The following is a 21,910-nucleotide window of genomic DNA, read 5'->3' as shown; positions in this document are numbered from 1 at the left end:
TCTTACTGCCAGAAAGTTCTTCCTGATGTGTTTGCGTACATCCTCTCCCTCCATCAACTGTAATCAAGCTTTAAAGGGCAGGGTAAATACTTTGGGCCTGAGGGCCAAATGGAGACCCCCTAGGCCCCTTAGCGTGGCCCTTCGAACTCTCCTCAGGATACAACTCTGCCGCCACCTCAGAGCTTCTGTTGGGGTGTGCTGCAACTGCGGATGTGATTCCGGGGTGCATCTGCAGCCACAGCAGGTCCGGGTGGAGGCTGAGCAGCACGTGCGTGTGCAACAATGACATCATGTCACGTCGTATCGCACGTGCCACTGGGCACCCACAGTCTGGGGCCCATGTCGGGGGCCGGGGCCTCTGGACTGGAGTGTGTCCTCAGTGGGGCCTCTTGCCTCAGTGAGTATCCAGAGTGAGTGTAGAAACTATCTGACTGCAGAAAGGCAAAATTTACATGTTCACCTTTGATCACCAGCATGTGGCCCTCAGAAAGTTGCACAGAACGAGATGTGGCCCTCGGGCTGAAAACAGATCCCCACACTTGATACATGCCCTCATTCTTCCCAACTGTAATGCAGTGGTACCTTGGGTTACATACGCTTCAGGTTACATATGCTTCAGGTTACAGACTCCGCTAACCCAGAAATAGTACCTCGGGTTAAGAACTTTGCTTCAGGATGAGAACAGAAATCGTGTGGTGGTGGCACGGCAGCAGCAGGAGGCCCTATTAGCTAAAGTGGTGCTTCAGGTTAAGAACTGTTTCAGGTTGAGAACGGACCTCCAGAACAAATTAAGTACTTAACCCGAGGTACCACTGTAAAGCCTTTCAGAATACTGTATGTATAGCTGCAAGGTCAGAATCCCACCCACCTTCCCATCATTGTTTGCTTTCACAGAATCAAAGAATTTATAGAGTTGGACTGGATCCCGAGGGTCTTACCAGTCTCTCACCATAATGTGTGGGGTGGGGAAATTATAAAAATACTGCATAAAAATCCAGTATCAAAATCAGTTGAAATAGCTTACAGTCAGAAGAATGGGGAATAACAATGGAATCTGAAACCTTTCCCCAAACCTTTGCATCATAATAATAACTTAGACTAATGAGATGTAGAATAGAAGACATACATACATGCATGAATACATATGCATCAGGTGTGAAAAGGCCAGAGTAAAGAAGACTACCCCAGCATACAATGAAAGCTATACAATGATGGTGCCAGACACACCCTCAAGGGGAGAGAATTTTTATCTAATTATCTTATTCTGAAAGAATTAGTAGAAAATGTGGCTTGTCTAACTCCAAAAAAAACCGCAAACACACACACACAACCCAAAACAAACATCTTCTAACCATAAAAAGAATATAGGCAAGAGGTGTCAAAAGATGTTGAAATGAAACCTGGATAGTGTACAATACAAAGGAGATTCCGCTATAAACAGACATACAGCCTCTCACTCTCCCCATAATTAGTTGGTCCAAGCCAGCGTTTGATTGTAGCAGCAGCAGTGGCCATACATCACAGCAGCTTGTCAGGTCAATGTTCATTTCACGCCTCAACCCAATCCTCAGGGAAAGGATTGAGTTTCCCTCTCACAAACCGCATTCTCTACCACACGGACTCTGTTAATAATTAGCTTATCAGGGTGGTGCGAATGATAAGACTCTTTTGGTCAAGAATGCATGACCAGGCAAAGCGAGTGGCAATACATGGCTCCTGCTGATGCTCAGAGTGCAGCTCCTGTCCCCAGATTTTGATCACAGCCATATCAACAAAGAGTTACAACAGTCATGGGCAAACTCGGCCCTCCAGATGTTTTTGGGACTACAACTCCCATCATCCCTGACCACTGGTCTTGTTAGCTAGGGATGATGAGAGTTGTAGTTCCAAAACATCTGGAGGACCGAGTTTGCCTATGCCTGTTTTAGCTCAACAGATTGATTGTAATCCGTGTTCAGGCCAATGTGTCTTTTCAAAAGGAGTCCAGAGTGACAATTTATTTGTAAGGTACAAATCACCTTGTATGGTACAAATCCATTTTCTTTGTCACTTTTTATTGGTTCCACCTCAAATCTTTGCAACTTCTGCATTAAAAATAAATAAAATAAAAATCCTGAAGGTAATATTGTCCTTACCAACTTTGTTAAGTAAGATTTTCTCTCCCAACAGTGGCTTTCCTACGCAGGTTAAAAGATATACAGTCGCATCTTGGTTGTCAAATGCCTTGTGACTCAAAAGTTTTGGCTCCTGAACGCCGCAAACGTGGAAGTGAGTGATCCGGTTTGCAAATGTTATTTGGAACTCGAACATCTGATGCGGCTTTCGATTGGCTGCAGGAAGCTGCTGCAGCCAATCAGAAGCCACGCCTTGGTTTTCAAACATTTTCGGAAGTCGAACCAACTTCCAGAACGGATTCCGTTCAAGAACAATTGTATATACTCTACTTATTGTCTACTGAGTATTGATATTATCATGAGGGCTTTATTGTTCTTTTTGTAAGTCATATGCTTACGTTGAAAAAAAATCAACAGAATACTTACAAATAAATTATTAATGAGTAAGATTTCCCCTTCCTACAAAGGAAGCCTTTAGCCGTGGTTCCTGCATTGTAGGGGTTGGACTAGATGACCCCCAGGGATATTTTCCAATGCTATAATTCTAGGGCGGGGGAATAAGCATAGCTGCACAGCAAGGAAGCAAACCCTCTCTTAGACACAAGCACACGGTTCAAAAGGGAAAGTACAAAGATGGTGGTGGGTGGTGCTCACGTCACCCCATTCCTTACTTGTCGCAGGACAGGGATTCAGAGCCCTCGGAATAGCAGCCGCACCAAAGGCACTGCCCACTTGTGGGGTCTGGGTAATAGCCTTCCCCACACCCTTCGCAGTGCAGACCCACGTGTCCCGTCCGGCATTCACACTGCCCTGTCGTGGTGTTGCAGTCGCTCGGGCCAGTGCTCCCAACAGAACTGCAGTTACAGATGATGAAGTCTGCAAAAGGGATTGAAAAAAGGAAAGAAAAGGGAATTAAAATGGAGATCTCTCTCACGCCCACACACGGAAACAGGTTCACATTAATCATTTATTGGTTGTGCAGGCTGCCCATAGAGTAAATTAACTATATCTCCTGGGACAGAGTTCAGCAACCTTTTTTTTTTTTTTTTTTGGCCTGCAGGTATTTTTGTTAGTTTGTTTTTGTTTTCAAAGGTTTTATTAAACCTGTGTCATATCCTGTAGGCCTGTGAAAAGCACCTTGAGCTGAAAGAGGAAGTAGAAAACAGAATCACACTCCTCTAAGTTCCTCCTTCATTAGCAGGGATGCAGGGGTGGGGAGAACATCACTCTTGCCACCCACTGATCAATGGGGCAGTGAGCATCAGTGGTAGGAGAGGGGGCACTCAAAGGCTTTGGTCCATAGGCTTGCTCTGGGAGATTAGCAAAAAATATGTACGGTGTGCAGATAGAGGCTTGGATGTCTCCTGCCCCCTCACCTCCACTGTATTATTTAATTTTGCCACTTTGGTTTCAAATTTATTTTTTGATGTTCCAAACCCTTAGCTGTTTTTTTAATTTTTCTTTCCATAACCATGGCAGCTAAATAATTATTTTTTTAAAAGGAAAAGCAATACACACATCCAAGACATGCAGAAAATATTGATTTTACAGCTGTTCCTTTGTCATGGGCTTGGTAGAAACCATTAAGTGGCTCATGGGCCTCTCATGATGTATAACTTTAATCATAAAAACTGGAAAAATACTGCCCCCCCCACCGCCCTTTTAAAAAGCCACCATACTTGGAAGACCAGAGATGTAACAGAGGAAACACAACCCCAGGACTATTTTCACTGCAGGAGCAATCAAAGAGCTCCTTTGTAATTTATAAAACCTCGTTGCTCTGACAAATTGGGGTGATAACAAGTATTTCATGTTCTTTTGTGACATAAAGTATAAAGCCAGGGAAGGCTGCCCCACCCCGCACCCAGGTTATCACAGTGTTAAGGAAAATTCTGGGGTGAGAGACTAGTCAACAGTTCAGCTCGTCGGGGCACCAGTCCCCCCGCAGATCCATGCGGTCAGTAAAAGAAGGAAATTCCAGGCAAGCAATTTGGAGCAAAACAGCAGTCAGTAGTCTTAGATCCTTTATTGTTGCACAACAGGTTCAACAGCAGCGAGAGAACCCAGAGCATGGGGCAACATTGACTTTTAAAACTTCCCACCACATCTCAGAATACAGTTCGCATAGCATCATTGATACATCATGTTTACATCACTGACGTGTCACCAAAGGGGAGGGGTAGACAGGGGTTACACTGGTTCAACCTTGGCAAACATGTCCAGACGAGTCCTTGGTCCAAGATTAGCATAGGCAAAACATGTCAGGGCAAGACCCAGGTATAAGATTAGCATAGGCAAACACCTCTGAAGTCCCACCACCCAAAATACAATACAGTGGTACCTCAGGTTAAGTACTTAATTCGGTCCGGAGGTCCATTCTTAACCTGAAACTGTTCTTAACCTGAAGCACCACTTTAGCTAATGGGACCTCCTGCTGCCGCCGCGCCACCGGGGCACGATTTCTGTTCTCATCCTGAAGCAAAGTTCTTAACCCGAGGTACTATTTCTGGGTTAGCGGAGTCTGTAACCTGAAGCGTATGTAACCTGAAGCGTCTGTAACCCGAGGTACCACTGTAGAACTTCCTTTGCATGTCTGGACCCCTAGGCAAGTCTGGTGATGGGATTAGGGTTTTCTTGGCCAAAAATCAGCTCAGCAATTGTCACCTCTGGCCACTTCCTGGAGTCCCTTTTTCAAGGGCAAAATAGCTTTGGAATGGAGGAAACTGGGAAAGGACTTGATTTTATATGATTTTTAAAGCTAGGATACATTCAGGCATTATATTTGTAACATTTAACAACTTTAAAGATGTGGGCCCGCCCCGTAATTTCTGTAACAACAGAAATCACAGAATTGTAGTGTTGGACGGGACCCCAAGGGTCATCCAGTCCAACCCCCTGCAATGCAGGAATCTCAGCTAAAGCATCCATGGCAGATGACCCTCCAACCTCTGCTTAAACCCCCCCAAGGAAGGAGAGTCTACAACTTCCCAAGGGAGACGGTTCCACTGTCAAACAGTTCTTACTGTCAGTTGGCCTTCCACTCCCATCAGCCCCAGTGAGCAAGTCCAATGGTCAGGGACGGTGCAAGCTATACTCCAACAACTGTGAATAGCGCAGCCGGTACAGCAGGAGACACTCAAGACTTTGGGTTTGAGTCCCACATTGAGCAAAGATTCCTGCACTGAAGGGGGTTGGGCTAGATGACCTTTGCAGTCATTTCCAACTCTACAATTCTAACATCTAGAGGGGCACCATGTTGACTATCCCTGGCACAGAAGCCAGAAAAAGCAAAAAATAATTGTGTAGCAACTAGATACTTCTTCCCTTCTCTTTGATGGGGTTCTTACACTAGCAGTTGAAATGAAAATATTATTTACATTTCTAACTTAAAGTTTAGGGTCTTTCATTGTGGTGCCATCTACTAGCTGCCGTTCCAAACCTATTAAGACAGGTATCCTTTTTGAACTGCTTTTAATGCCTGCTAAGACTTTTTATGTTTAGGCAAGCCTACCCAGACATATAATTATATCATTATTATTTCCCAAAAAATATCTATTAATTTTACTTGTGTTTTGATCATTTTAATATGTTTACCATATTTAAAGTTTCTTCCTGCTACTATTTTTAATAGATATTTTATACCGTTTTATGTATAATCTGCTTTGGAGATTTTAGATACCGTATTTTTCGCTCTATAAAACGCACCAGACCACAAGACGCACCTAGTTTTTGGAGGAGGAAAACAAGAAAAAAAATATTCTGAATCTCAGAAGCCAGAACAGCAAGGGGGATTGCTACACAGTGATCCCTCTTACTGTTCTGGCTTCTGGGATAGCTGCACAGCCTGCATTCACTCCATAAGACGCACACACATTTCCCCTTACTTTTTAGGAGGGGAAAAGTGAGTTTTATAGAGCAAAAAATACGGTATATGTTTGTTTGTTTGTTTGTTTGTTTGTTTGTTTGTTTGTTTGTTTAAAGGTTGCTATTCAGCTGGCTGAAGATCTTTTGCTAAAGCTCAATGTTTGTTTTGCAGGATTAACCCATAGAAACTGAAGTAAGCACACCTGATTTCAATACAGTAGTTTTCTCATGCTGCAAAAGGGTTGCCAAGCATTTTAGGCATGTGGACACATCTGGATTTTTAAGCGACTGCCAAGGGCACCATCATCTACAGTCCCTTCTCTTCCTCCACCTCCAGATCACACAAACACACACCCGAAAGCACAACCCACGGAAAATTTAGGATCTGAGTGAAAGTCAGAGCCAGTAGAATTAATTGGAGCCTTGAAAACCCAGAACTGAAAGAGTTTCATTTGTCCAACTTCCTCCGTCAGAAGGCACTGGGGCGGTTGCCCCGGGCACAAGATTGTTAGGGGTGAAAAATCCCAACACCCGGTCATAGCAAGGATTTATTTTGGGGGGACAGGGCAGGCTTTATGTTAGGGGGGCAGAAGTGAGTTATCTGTGATGCAACTGAATTAGCTGCATGCTTCTATAGCTGGGCTCTGTCGAAAACGGCTTCTCCGTACGAACCAGGAAGTGACCTCACCAAACAACAGAACAACTCTTCTTTTCTTATCTCTGCGGCTGCAATCTCCTGGGTGACTGCTGCTAAGCAGCTGAATGTGCATGCGTACTCCACCAGTTTCCCTCCCTCCCACCTCCACATAGCCCTGGGCACTGGCAACCCACGCTATGCCACTGTGTTGTTGCTCCTCAGCAGCTAACTTTAAGAGTTATACAGTGGTACCTCAGGTTAAGAACTTAATTCGTTCCGGAAGTCCGTTCTTAACCTGAAACTGTTCTTAACCTGAGGTACCACTTTAGCTAATGGGGCCGGCCGCGCTGCCAGAGCACGATTTCTGTTCTCATCCTGAAGCAAAGTTCTTAACCCGAGGTACTATTTCTGGGTTAGCGGAGTCTGTAACCTGAAGCATCTGTAACCTGAGGTACCACTGTACTACCTCTGAACCTAGAGGTTCTAACTAGTTATTATGATAATCAGCTATTGACAGATGCCTCCTCCGTGAATTTGTCTAATCCTCGTTCAAACCCGTGTAAGCTAAGAATTTACAGTGTTATGAAAGAGGGAATTGGAAGGGACTATGAGGGTCATCTAGTCCAACTCCCTGCAATGCAAGAATCGCAGCAAAAGCATCCATGTCAGATGGCCAACCATGCTCTGCTGAGAAATCTCAAAGGAAGGAGAGCCCACCACCTACCAAGGGCATAGAATCAGCTGTATGGTTGGAAGGGACTCTGAGGGTCATCTAGTCCAACCCGCCTGCACTGCAGGAATAATCCTATCGTGGGGCCTCTGGCTTTCAGCTACACAGCATCCCATGGGACTGTGTACTGAGCAACTAGAGCAAAGAGAGGTGTGGAATCTGCTGCTGTGATTGGCTGGCTGTTTGAAGCCTCCCGATTGGCCGACCCAGATAGAATCATAGAATGGGAGAGTTGGAAGGGGCTCCATCTAGTCTAATCCATAGCTGTCAAGTGTCCCTTATTTGAAGGGACAGTCCCTTATTCCAGCACCATCTCCTGCTGCTGTCCCTTATTGATGGATGCCCCTTAAATGTCCCTTAAATGATGTCCCTTAAATTTCAAATGAAGCAGCTCCTCTCCCTCCCGGCCAGGGAGGAGGGAGGCTCCAAGGCATGTTGCTTGGCTGTGTTGCTCACCCAATAAGAAATCTAAGAACGACTGTGGGGTGGAGCTTGCATGCCTTTTGTGTGGCTAGTTAATGCAAGCTGAGGAGGTTTTTGAATGCTGGACGCCATTTTGTTGCACGTGCTGCTGCAAACTTTGCAGTGCAAAGCCAGGGCGGGGAGCCATCTTAAGTTGAGGCTGCATAGGCCTTGTGGTGCATGTGATTCAGATTCTATTCAGTTGAACCTCTGGTTACAAAGTTGGTTGGACAGTGTTCTCGAAGCTACCAGCATGAGTTTGACCAGACTGCAGGAGGACAGGAAGACTGGAGTGCCTGGAACAGGTGAGGCTGCAGGTCCCTTATTTTGGCTGCTGGTCCCTTATTTTCAAGGCTGCTGGTCTCTTATTTTCAAATCTGTAAGTTGACAGCTATGGTCTAATCAGCTCAAACGCAAGAATCTTAACTCAAACATCCATGACAGATGCCCATTCAGTCTTTGGTTAATAACTGCCAGTGAGTCACAGAACCGTAGAATTGCAGGGTTAGAAGGGACCCCAGGGGTTATCCTTGACAGATAGCTAACCTATCTCTTCTTAAAAACTTCCAAGAAAATGCTATTTTCTTCTTCCTCCTCTCACTTCTCTTCCATGATTTTTAAACCCCACCGTTCAATGAGACGACGAGAGCCTGAAAGAAGGCCTTGCTCCAGTTTAGCACCTTGTATATAACACCTCATTGCAAAGCAACTTGACCAGTTTGGGCCCCCCTGCCCGGCCTTATTGATTCATATACCGCCTGGAAGCTTCCAGCTGTTGAATGAACTACATTGCTTTTTTTAAGATGAGGAAAAGATTTGCTAGTTGGTGGCTGCAGACACACACAGCAATGGGGTGGTGTGGAGAGAGACAAAGAAACAATTGATAGCTTGAAGTGAGCTCCTGCCTGCTCCCTTTTGCAAGCAGGGCTCACTGGCAGCACCGATCATCTGCTTGACACTGGGCCTACCTTACAGCCCCTTCCCAGCAGTCAAAAGTCGGCCCACAGCAGTAGGGGGAGAAGGATCCAGCCCACTAGCAGGATCCAATCCCCTACTTGTGCTCTAACAGTGCCCTGACTGAAAAAGAAGTACAGTATACAGTCATACCTCAGGTTAAATATGCTTCAGGTTGAGCGTTTTCAGGTTACGCTCTGCGGCGACCCAGCAGTAACGGAACGCATTACTTCTGGGTTTCACCGCTCACTCATGCGCAGATGCTCAAAATGACGTCACGCACATGTGCGGAAGCAGCAGAACGCAACCTGCGCACGCACAGACATGCAGTCGCATGTTACGTTCTACTCAGGATGTGAACGAGGCTCTGGAACAGATCCAGTTCGCATCCAGAGGTACCACTATATTTACAAAGTGACAAGGCTGTGTTCAGTGTATTTCTGAGTAGTACATTGGGTGAGCAAAAATGACCTATTTGCACAAGGTTTTTTCCTCCTCTCCTCCACTCTGCAACCTCCTCCCCCCAATAAATCTGTTCTGGGGGCTCCATAAGTCTCTGCCACCCCACAACCCTTCAGAGCAGATATGGGGATGGCCCAAGGCAGAGGGGCAGTGTGTGTTAATGTGTCTTTTCCCTGAAACAATTAGGTGGCAGTTCATGCGGTTGGCAGGCCTGCACCAATCTGTGTTCCTGCCTCTTTGATATAGCAGCCATTTTGCATGATGTCATGCAACTCCCCCTCCCCTTTGCAGCCATTTTGTGACTGGCACCCACGATACTTTTCTCAAAATTTCAAATGTGCCCTCTGCCCCCCCCCCAAAAGCCCTGGCAACTCTTGCTTTATTCACTAAACGGCGGTTTAATTCAGGAGAGCACTTTAAGAGAGCTGAGCAAATTCAATCCTGCTGCTCAGCAGTGGAGATTCCATTGCAAAGTGCTGGTGTGACGTAGATCTATGACGAATCCAGTGGGCATGCAGAGATGTAATGAATTTCACCCGAAAGCCATTACAGTCATAAAATCATGATGTCTGTGTTCTGCCATTAGATTTGCTCATATTACTTTGGAGGCATATTAAAACTACAGAGTTAAACAAGCATTAATTGGTAATTTCTTAATATCTGTTTGCATCAATATTGGAAAAACATTGTAGGAAACAAATCCTTCCTTCATTAGAAGGCGAGGGAAGATTTGCTGCATATATGTAATACTCATATATAAAAGTGTATGGGATAAAGCATTCTTGACAAAGGAAGGTAAACGGCGTTTCCGTGCGCTGCTCTGGTTTGCCAGAAGCGGCTTAGTCATGCTCGCCAAATGACCTGGAAGCTGTACTCCAGATCCCTCGGCCAGTAAAGTGAGATGAGCGCCGCAACCCCAGAGTCGTCCGCGACTGGACCTAAAGGTCAGGGGTATCTTTACCTCTATATATATATATATATATATATATATATATATATATATATGTGTGTGTGTGTGTGTGTGTGAGAGAGAGAGAGAGAGAGAGAGAGAGAGAGAGAGAATTTTTAGTAGTAGCACTATATTATCATTGTGTTTAGTAGTAATAGCGCATTGGAGGAAACAAATAGCCTTTTTCACTTGAAGGTAAGACTTTCCATACAATATTAATCAATATGCTTTACCAACAATACTCACTGTTGTTTTTAAAAGGAAAAACCTGACCCCTCTTTTCATTTTGAACTTTTATGATTTTTGTACCTCTTCTTGATAATCCATTATGCTTTTCATTCTCTACCAGATAATACATTTAAACAACAAACAACGATGATGGTAAAAAGCTTTACGTAACTGGGCAGTGTCTTTTAACTGAGCAGTGTCTTTGAGCTCTTTCAGCTCCTTCCAGGACATTCTTCCCAGCAATTCAAGAGCAGTCCCTACAATCTAGCAGCAACTCACGAAAGCAAGCTGCTCCCCCCACCCTGGCTCCCCGCTTTAAACATTACATGTCATCGACTTGTCTTGCCAGCAGTGCATAAGCTCCTCAATAAATGATGATCACAGGGAAAACCTTCCAACTGCTGACAAGGCATCTTAAGAAACTGAAGACAGAAACAAACCATTCCCTAAATTCACAAAGTCAATGAGCTCATCATCAGCTCTTATCTCCTTCAGTGGCTTTCTCCTAGGCACAACTACATCCGGTTAAGCCCCAAGGAGCTCAGGGAAATGTGTATAGAATCTATGGATGCTATTTTTATTTATATCCCGCCTCTCTTCTGTCAAGAAACTGAAGACATTGTGCATGTGGGTCTTTACACACCCAAGGCCTCATGAGAACCAACTCCTAGGGCAGTGATGGCCAAACTTGGCCCGCCAGCTTTTTTGGGACTACAATTCCCATCATCCCTGACCACTGGTCCTGTTAGCTAGGGATGATGGGAGTTGTAGTCACAAAAGAGCCAGAGGGCCAAGTTTGGCCATCACTGTCCTAGGGGCTGAGGGGTATTTGGCTCCCCCAACAAAATATTTGAGGAGGTCAGCCCCCCTCCCAAGTTGATGGACATTGCCATTCAAATACGGTGTATGCACTATGCCATGTGATTGATTATGTGGGGTGGGTCTTACCTGTCCCCCCCATTTAATTCAAGTTGGCACCCCTGCAAGGCCTTGAACAGACCTAAACCTGCCTACTTTTGGCAAAGTGGCAACCTCTCTTGCTTCCAGGCCAATGTATGAAAAAAAGACATTGCCAAGAGGGGAAAGTGCAGAAAAGGGCAAGCAAAACGATCGGGGGAAGTGAGTACACCAAGAGGCTGGGGAAGAGATAATAATAATAATAATAATAATAATAATAATAATAATAATAATAATAATAATAATAATTTTATACCCTGCCCATCTGGCTGGGCTTCCCCAGCCACTCTGGGCAGGTTCCAAAAAAATATTAAAATACTGTAATACATCAAACATTAAAATCTTCCCTAAACAGGGCTGCCTTCAGATGTCTTCTAAAAGTCTGGTAGTTGTTGTTCTCTTGGACATCTGGTGGGAGGGCGTTCCACAGGGCGGGTGCCACTACCGAGAAGGCCCACTGCCTGGTTCCCTGTAACTTGGCTTCTTGCAGTGAGGGAACCGCCAGAAGGCCCTCGGTGCTGGACCTCAGTGTCCGGGTAGAACGATGGGGGTGGAGACGCTCCTTCAGATATACTGGACCGAGGCCGATTGTCAGTAGTGCTCTACCAGTGCCAATCAGATTCCTGTGGGAACCTGCCCTACCTCACTGTCTGTTTATAGAAGTTTTAATTGTATTAGTACGGATATTTCCACCAGCATGGGTTCATTGGGAGGAAGATGCAATGTGTAATCTATCTAATCTCAATACGTAAAAAATGCAAAAGAGGTTTACAGGGTGGAAATGTGTTTTTTTTAGTAATGTCTTGGAAAAACAAGTTCACTGATAATTTCCATTCTTCTGCTGCTTTCAGTTTGCTATGGCAGTATTCCTTTATGCTCTTTATCTTTGGTAAATAGAAAATACACAGGTCTGAGCTCCACTGATGTGGTTCTCAAGGTTGAAATAGGTTCTCCACCGCGGCCTAATTTAAGCAATCATTTATTTCCCACAAAGCAGAGGATTGGTTTGTCACAACCAAGTTTGGAAAAGCTGAACTACCAATGGTGGGGTGGGCAGAGGGTTAAATTCTCACAGATCCTATCATGTGTAACCATAAGCTTAATCATCTGGTGTTCTCTCCATCTCTATCTTCTGATCTCCATGTACAGTACTGCACCACAAATCCATAACCTGCTCCTTTTTTCTTTCTTTCTTTCTTTCTTTGAAGTGGGTGGTGGGAGTACAGAAATAAAATAATAATCTAAAAATTCAGCACTAACTGCAAGTTCAGCATAAAAGCATGCAAATTGCCAGTTGCCAATGCAAAGCAAGCAGATTTGTACAAAACATATTGAGCAGCTGCCTAGTTTAATCTAGAGTGCAGCATGAAAAGGCAAACCTTCCCAGTGTCACACTGAGGCTGATTCCTCTTTGATTGATGATAGATAAAATAAAAAATAGACATATAATAATGCTCATCTCTAAAGGCAAAAAGTGGGGAACCTGCAGCAAACCCTTAGTGAATTAGTTGCTGAAATTTATGTTGCCCTCAGTCTGTTTTCAAGTACAGTGGTACCTCGGGTTACAGACGCTTCAGGTTACAGCCTCCGCTAACCCAGAAATAGTACTTCAGGGTAAGAACTTTGCTTCAGGATGAGAACAGAAATTGTGTGGTGGCAGCGGGAGGCCGCATTAGCTAAAGTGGTACCTCAGGTTAAGAACAGTTTCAGGTTAAGAACGGATCTTCAGAACGAATTAAGTTCTTAACCAGAGGTACCACAGTAGATGGAAATGATGGCGGACGATCTAGGGATGGTGGGGCAGGAAACAGGGAAAGGAGGGGCAAGTTTAAAAAGTGGGTGAACTACCCCTTTTTGGCTCTAGCCCCACCCACACTTTGCAAAAGGCAACATTTCATACTGCAGTCAACAGATTTATTTTACTTTAATTTGCTTGACTTATGATATTTATATCCAGTCCTTTTTTTTCTGGGGGTACGCAGGGGTACGCATACCCTAAACATTTTGTGAATCTAAGTTTGGTGTCGTTGAGGGGCAGTATCTCAATATGAGTAGGAAAATGAGAGTACCCCTAAACATGTTGTTTGTTTTTAAAGAAAAAAAGCACTGTTTATACCCCACTTTTCCTCCAAACAGCTCAAGGTTCTCCCCTTCGCCGGTTTATCCTCACAGCAGCCCTGTAACGTAAAGCAGGCTGAGAGACTAACTGAAGGTCACCTAGTGAGTTTCATGGATGTGGGGGGAGGGGTTTTGGACCCTAGATTCCCAGGCCACATTTTCAAGTGCTCAAAGTGCTTGACAAGTATTATCTTCTAGGGTTTCCATATTTCAAAAAGTGAAAATCCAGACACAAATGTTTTTGAGCTTTTTTGGCAAAATCACAAAAAAATGAAATTTTTAAGCTAGAAGGCTGATCGCCAAAGAATTGATGCTTTTGAATTATGGTGCTGGAGGAGACTCTTGAGAGTCCCATGGACTGCAAGGAGATCAAACCTCTCCATTCTGAAGGAAATCAGCCCTGAGTGCTCACTGGAAGGACAGGTCCTAAAGCTGAGGCTCCAATACTTTGGCCACCTCATGAGAAGAGAAGACTCCCTGGAAAAGACCCTGATGTTGGGAAAGATGGAGGGCACAAGGAGAAGGGGACGACAGAGGACGAGATGGTTGGACAGTGTTCTCAAAGCTACCAGCATGAGTTTGACCAAACTGCGGGAGGCAGTGGAAGACAGGAGTGCCTGGTGTGCTCTGGTCCATGGGGTCACGAAGAGTCGGACACGACTAAACGACTAAACAACAACAACAAAGGAAAATTGGCAAAAACGACACTACCAACGCAGACATTTTGACAATTTTCGCCCAGACTTCCAACTGCAGTTTTCCAGGTATGTCCAGAAAATTCTGGACATATGGCAACAGTAACTAAACCTGTACAACATGGCAGAATTATTTTCCCCATATTGCCTACGGGTGACTGAGGGCCCATACAGGACAATGAGGGAAAGGAGGATTGATTGTTCAACCACTCTAGGAACTGTAGATCTGTGAGGGTAATTGGGGGCCTCCTGATGACTCTCAGCACCCTTAATAAATTATAGTTCCCAGAAAACTTTTGGGAGAAGCTATGACTTTTTTTTTAAGGGACGCAGGTGGCGCTGTGGTCTGCCTAGGGCTTGCCAATCAGAAGATCGGCAATTCAAATCCCCACAACAGGGTGAGCTCCCATTGTTCGGTCCCAGCTCCTGCCCACCTAGCAGTTCAAAAGCACGTCAAAGTGCAAGTAGATAAATCTGATGGGAAGGTAAGCGGCGTTTCCATGTGCTGCTCTGGTTCACCAGAAGTGGCTTAGTCACGCTGGCCATATGACCCGGAAGCTGTCTGCAGACAAACACCTTCCTCCTCGGCCTATAGAGCGAGATGAGCGTGCAACCCCAGAGTCGTCCACGACTGGACATAATGGTCAGGGGTACCTTTACCTTATGACTTTTTAAAGTGGTATGATGCTGATTTAAATGTGTAGTGCAGGTGGGCTCCCAGTTCTATCAGAGCAGGGTTATATAGCAAGCAAGTGGGGTGCAGTGGCTAAATTGCTGGAATAAGACCTGGGAGAGACCAAGGTTTAAACCTCCATTCAGCCATGAAGCCTGCTAGGTGGCTTTTAGACCAATCCCGGTCTTTCAGCCTAACCTACCTCACAGGGTTGTTGTGAGGATAAAATGGAGGTGAGGAGAGCCATATACTGTACATCACCTTGAGCTAATTGGAAGAATGGTGGGATATAGATCTAATAATAAATACATGGATAAAATTGCATTGCTATCAATGCAATTAGATTACCAGCGGTCTCAAGTTGCGTAGCACAATAACAATATTTTTTTCAGCCTCCGTATGACCCACGCAGACACGGACTCAGCTCATATGCCCTCACAAAACTTTGCTCCCACTTCTGTGAGCACCCAGGTGGCAGTTTCAGGCTGACTCAGGACCAGGTGTTGAAGGAAGGAGAAAACTGTCAGCCTCAAGGCACTTTTCACCTGCTGGCTCTGCAAAAAGATTATCCAAGCTGTTGAAGGTGGACATGCATCAGGAGACGCCTCATGTCACTCTGTCAAAAATGGATTTGCCCAACAATGCCTGAGGAACACGGCAATTGTTTGGGGCTGAAGAGTCAGCATGGAACACTGCCTTATACCAAGTTAAAATAGCTCAGGACTGTCTACGTGTTCTGTTAGGGGAAGGGTAATACCTCTGGTGGAGAACACATCATGCTCCTTCTGGGGTAGTTTGTCCACCTTTGGTCCTCACCCTGCACTCAGCTCTCCCCTGTGGCTTCTAGAAGCTCTCACCATGCAACAGTGACCCCAGGAAACAGTTTCAACTGGCCAGCCAGACCAGGTGAGAGTAGTCGATGGGTCTCAAACCTTCTTTGAGTTAGGGGCTTCCTCTGCATGCAAAGACAGGCTCTGGCAGATTGAGCAGACAAGACTAATTTTGAGTCCAACAGTCAAGATGGCGGTTTCTGCAGGTGCTGTGGAGGGAAGTGAGAGGCAGATGGGGCTTGTCAACCTGGGAAGGTAGCCCATCGGGGAGAAGGAGGAAAACTCTCATCCTAAACCTCCAATGCCTTGCAGGATATATTTGAGAGATGAAAAGGCTAAGGAGTAAACCCTACACAAGTATTAAGTAGAGTTCCGAAAATGGTTGGATGGAGCATTGAACGCCTCCTTCTGGCAACTCCTGCAGTCAAGCTGGGGCCAAACGTCTTGCTCTGCTTTCCTTTGCACCCCAGCAGCAAGGCCGAGAGGAAGGTCTGGTCATCTGGGCAGTCCAGGACCTTGTCAGGCTTGCACCCCAGAGAGGTCACTTCCGTACTGATAACACAGTGGTTAGACTTCATCCCTGGAGGTGCACTCCATTGTCTCAAGACAGATAGATGCCAACAATTGTCTACACTGATTGGTTCTCCAGGGTTCCAGGCAGGGTTTACCGTATTTTTCCATGTACAAGACTAGGGGGTTTATTTACCAAAAAAAAATTGGTTTAAAATTGGGGCTCGTCTTATACATGGGCAGTGCTAAGAGGTGTTTTCTTAATTTGGAGTCCCCAAAAATAGGGGACTTATACATGGGAAAATACGGTAATACCTGACCCTATTCAGAGACATCAGAAATTGAACCCGTAACCTTCTGCATGAATGGAAGTGCTCATAGGAGCTCTAGAAACATAGGAAGCTGCCTTTATACAGAGTCAGGTCCATCTAGTTCAGTATTGTCTGCACAGGCGGTTGGTGGCTCTCCAGGGATTCCTAGGCCCACCTGGAGATGCCAGGGATTGAACCTGGGACCTTCTGCATGGAAGGCAGATGCTCTCACACTGAGCTATGGCCCTCCCCCAAACACAATTGGTTGTCTTCTGCACAGTCAATCCATGCGGAATCTCAGAGCTACCAAACTCCCTCTTGAAAGGGCACATTCAAAATGAACCTTCGCCAGCAGGGTTGTGGCTCACAGAACGCGTACAAAAGGTCCCAAGTTCAAGTCCTGACCTCTGCCGCTGGAAAGAAAGCAGAAGGGGATAAGAGAGACATCCAGTTGACATCTTGGAGTGCTGCTGCCAGTCAGAGCAGATGACATTGAACTGTGTGGGTAGACAGTCTGACTCTACCCGAGGCAGAGTCTTAAAGTTGCAGACGAAAACCTAGGAGGTTAATCTACTGGATGTCATTTAAATAAATTAACTGTGGGCTTTTAAGTCCCGTTGTTCTGTTGCAGATATAATTAATGCAAAAGCAGCACTGAAAATGGAGAGTCCAGCAAACACGATAAGGGGATAAGGCAATCCGATAAGTAAGCATGTTGAGCAAAATAATTAGAGGAACAGTCCCTAGCCAACAGAGCAGGCAGAATTCAGCAGGATCTCAGCTGTTTTTGTACTCAACCAAATGCAGCAAAGCACTGCAGAATGCAGATAGAGCTGTTCTGAAGCAGGCTATAACATATATATATATATATATATATATATATACACACACACACACACACACACACACACACACACACACACATACACACACACACATACTTTATTTTATTTAGAACACTTTTAGCTCACTTCTCAGCCCCGTCCCCCTGGCAAAATCAGGTTTCCAGAGCAGCTTACAAATATCAATAATAAGACCGTGTCTGATCTCATGCTTAGAATCCAAAAGACATAACACAAAAGGGGAAAAATACTGGGATGGAGGAGAGGGAGGTTGTTTGCAATTCTAGTCCTATTCAGAGCAGACCCATTGAAATTAATGGAAATTCCTAACATAGGGTCATTAATTTCCGTGGGTCTGCTCTGAGTAGAACTGTGCACATACAACTGTCAGGCAACAGTCCTTAGTTGCAGGGTTCTCCTAACAATCAGATGGAATGGAAAGGAGTTCACAGAGCAGGTGCCTCAGCCAAGCCAAGGAAGTGGCTCTGCTCCCCTTCTCTCCCATCTGCCATAGTCTGAAGGAACATCTGCTATTGGATGACAGTGGAATCCCTACAGGCTTTCTCTTGCACCTGGAGTTCATACATCTCCCTGCGGATGAATGCCCTGAAACATCTCTTTTCAGAGGGGCTGGGAAATGGGCACATTCACCTACTTTCTGCCACACATCATTGTTTTAGGGCAACAATGCCCTAAAGAACACAAGTGCTATGGTCAGAGCGCTGAGGCTATGTGGTAAATGCTATTTTTATTTTATTTATTTTTTGCATTTATATCCTCCCACCTTTCCTCCAAGGAGCTCAAGGTGGCAAACATAGTTCTCCATCTCCCCATCTTATTCTCACAAAAACCAGGTGAGATAGGTTAGGCTGAGAGAAGTCAGTGATGAGTCCAAGGTCACCCCATTGGTTTCATGGCTAAGTGAGGATTTGAACCCTGGCCTCCTAGGTCCTAGTCCAACACCCTAACTACTACACCACCGCTGGTTCTAAAGCGCATAGGTTATGTGGAGGGAGTCTCAAACCAGACACACACCCCACCAGCAGCCATTCTTCAGCACTGTGTTTTCTGCACCACCACTTGTTTGATGTCTCAGCAAAACATGTAAATTTAGGCTTTGTGGCTCATGGATGCCCTCTAGGTTCACTCTGCGCCTTCAAACCGTCATCTGACCCTAAGACTTGAACCATCCCAGCCAATAAAGAAGCACCAGGCCTTCTATAAAAGTAATCTACTTGTCGTGATGAGCAGGGACAAAGAACTCAGGTTGCTTTTAGCTGGGTGGGCTGCGATTGACCTTGCAGTATGTCTGGCATGACATCTGCCCATGCAAACCTGCATAAAGTGGTTGGTTAGTGCACAGCTATGGAGGGACAGCTGGATATAAATGTAATCATGAAGTAAAAGGTTGTATCCAACTAAGACAGACTCAGAGATGACCTGTTGAAATGACTAGGCCAAAATTAGTCAGAGTAATATATTTCAATGGGTCCTAAGTAGGACTAGCACTGGAACAGCTTGACGTTCTTCTGACCACAGCCTGTTCCCTTCATCAGACTTCAGTCTTGGCCATTTTTCTAGATTCTAGATTCCTGCATTGCAGGCGGATGGACTAGATGACCCTTGTTCTTACCTCCAACTTTACAATTCTATGTAGAAAAGATTCACAGAAGTTTCTAGCCCAGGGAGTTTTTAAAACTAGGTTAAAAAAGAAAAAGAAAACAGTCCAGTTTTAGCTTTTCTTTTCTCTTTTAAAGCAGCCCGCTGGCACTCTTGTGAGATCATCTTGTGTGGAGAAATGAAAAGGAAAGCTTTTATCTGATCTGCTGCCCCTATAATACTTGTTCAAGAGGGCTTTCACTCCCAGTCTCACCAGTCCCCTTGCTTTGTTGCTCAACAAGAAGACTTTCCAAAGCAAAAGGAGGACAGAGAAGACAAGGAACATGAGTCATCTAAACTGGTTCCAGCAAAACCGAGACCCCGTTGGTTCCAACATATTGCTAAACTGGGTGTTCCTTTTCTTTCTAAACCTCAAGTGTGGCGCACACTAATAAGAAGAATTTTGAGCAACCAAAATAAATCTAGCTTGCCTTGAATTGCAATGAAGGCATGAAATGCTCTCCCTAGAGGGGCCTGTCTGATGCCAGCATTGTCACCATTTCAGAGCTAGGCAAAGGCATTTGAACAACACTGATGGTATGGTATTAAATCTGTCTTTACGGGGTTGTAGGCAACTAAGTTCTACTCAGAGTACCCCCGCAGAAATTAATGAACCTAAAAAAGTCATGCCCAAAGCAACTCCAAAAACCAGCCACAATGTGTTAGAATTGCTGTTGTTGCACTATGTGTTATTTTGTGCTGTATTCTGTGTTTTATTGCATTTGTATGTAGCCATTTTACTGCATTTTAAAAAGAGAGAGTCATGCCCAGTAACCTCAGTGGGTATACTCTGAGTAGCAGAGGATTAGATTCAATCCAAAGCATTGGATACAGATGCTTCAGGTTACAGACGCTTCAGGTTACAGACTCCACTAACCCAGAAATAGTACCTCGGGTTAAGAACTTTGCTTCAGGATGAGAACAGAAATCGCGCGGTGGCAGCAGGAGGCCCCATTAGCTAAAGTGGTACCTCGAGTTAAGAACAGTTTCAGGTTAAGAATGGACCTCCAGAATGAATTAAGTTCTTAACCCGAGGTACCACTGCCCTGCCTTTGTATAACTTAGTAGGGAGGAGGATGGGGACAAAACTCTGCCTGTCGTTGACTCTGGCTCTGGGTGCAGGTTAGGCCTATTCTTGGCCTTCCAGCTGTCTGCCCTACAGTCCCAATGGGCCCCAGCTGCAAGTGAAGGTCATGGAACCCCCATTTGTAGGGGAGGCAGTCAGGGAAGAGGTTTCAGGAAGTATGGAAGCCAATGAGTGGGGAACATGGAGACAAAGTGGCTGGAAGGAAGGAGGCAGAACAGAAATCGGAAGGAAAAAGGGAGGCTTGACAAAAGGTGAATGAGCCATTCTCCCCATACCCTACAACATTTGTCCGATGAAAATAGGGACATCCCATTTCATAATGATTATTTTACTATTTATACCCCACCCATCTGGCTGCATTGCCCCAGTCACTTTGGGCAGCTTCCAACATACATAAAAACATATTTAAACATTAAACACTTGTTAAAAGAACTTCCCTATACACTACTGCTTGGGGGTTGGATAACTCCATAGCCACCAGCATTTCTCCAATGAAAATAGTGACATCCTAAGGAAAAGTGGGACATTCCAGGATCAAATCAGAAACCGGGATGGTTTCTCTAAATCAGGAATGTTCCTGGAAAATAGGGACACTTGGAGGGTCTGTTCTCCCTAAGAGCTAAGCTGGGGAGGAGAACGAAAGCCTGGTTACATTTTACCCCTTCCCTCCATCTAAGACAAACACAGAAAACCCAGACCACAAATCCTGCTGAGATTTCCCCATGCCCTCCTTCCGAAAGTCCTTTGAAAACTGAGGGAGTAAAGCTGTATCATAAGGAAGATGGAAAGCCATCCAGCCTCAGGTAAGGCAGGAGTGGTATTTCCTGGGTCCTCTCAGCTGATTGGCCCATCGAAAAGCCCTTCTGTTTGCCTGGGGTCCCCTTCTACAGCATTGCTCACCTAACAATGAATCCCATGCAGATCACACTATTTCCAATATGTTTACCCAAGCAAATTTGGAAACACAGCCAAGTGCCAGAAAAACCAGCCATGTCAGTTTCATACTGCCCAGCCATGTGATGCCGAACAAGCTCCTTTGATTCTCCATCCGTTGATGGAAGCTTACACCAATCAACTCACACGTGCAGGGAGCTGGCATGGAGATGTATTGGGCATCCACTGTGTAATTATGCACTTGGCATTGCTCTTTCAACGTCAGCCACTGGCCCAGTGACAGAAGCAGCGCCAGCTGCTGCAATGCGTTCATCCCCTTTTCTTTCTTTTTGCTGTGTCACTGCTTGAGCAGGAACCTGTGCCAAAAAAAATGCCAGGACTATTTTACGCAGTAAACTGAGCACTTGGAAAGAGGGCAGAGAGGGACTCTGGAGACCAGGCATCTCCCCTCCACCTCCTGGATCTGCAAAGCTTGTAGAAAAAGCAAAGCGGGGGGGGGGGATGGAAATTGCAGCAGCTGCCTCTTTAAAGCATTGGGGTGCAATTTAAGTTGTGCTCTGTGTGTGTGCGCGCACACACGCTAAAATAAAGCCCTAAACGGCCAGGATCCTACATATCTAGGATGGTAAGGATCTAGTACTTTTTTATTTTTTATTCCAGAAACCAATCATTTTCTGCACCACTAACCCAAATTGTGCAGAAGTGGAAGCAGAATTTTGGCAGCTTGCATCAATTATGCAGCTTGGTTTGTTTCAGTTCAGCTTTAAAAACAAAAGAAAGAGGAAAATAGAGGCTTAATAAGAAGCCTCCGAAATTAATAAGAAATCCTTGACTTCCTTCACAAGACATGATTATTGTTACTAACTAGTAATATTTGTTGTTCTTACCTGCCCTTCACCATAAAGCCCTAGGGTAGGTTACAGCTGTACAAAAT

The 21,910-nt window shown here is 45.1% G+C and overlaps 1 protein-coding gene and 1 non-coding gene across 2 annotated transcripts in view; both read right to left on the bottom strand.

The window, feature by feature from the left end:
- MEGF9 (multiple EGF like domains 9) overlaps positions 1-21,910 on the bottom strand; it is a 79,989-nt gene that overhangs the window by 20,876 nt on the left and 37,203 nt on the right. The window contains exon 2 of the mRNA XM_053374099.1: positions 2,786-2,990. Within this exon, the coding sequence (XP_053230074.1) occupies positions 2,786-2,990 (205 nt within the window). The remainder of the gene's footprint in view (positions 1-2,785; positions 2,991-21,910) is intronic.
- On the bottom strand, positions 16,671-16,744 carry TRNAG-UCC (transfer RNA glycine (anticodon UCC)). The gene has a single exon. It is a non-coding gene; the product is annotated as a tRNA-Gly (tRNA).

The sequence above is a fragment of the Podarcis raffonei genome, chromosome Z (assembly GCF_027172205.1).
Source record: "Podarcis raffonei isolate rPodRaf1 chromosome Z, rPodRaf1.pri, whole genome shotgun sequence".
In the NCBI taxonomy this organism is placed as follows: domain Eukaryota; kingdom Metazoa; phylum Chordata; class Lepidosauria; order Squamata; family Lacertidae; genus Podarcis; species Podarcis raffonei.
The sequence above is the reverse complement of the archived record's forward strand: the minus strand, read 5'-3'. Positions and strand labels throughout refer to the sequence as shown.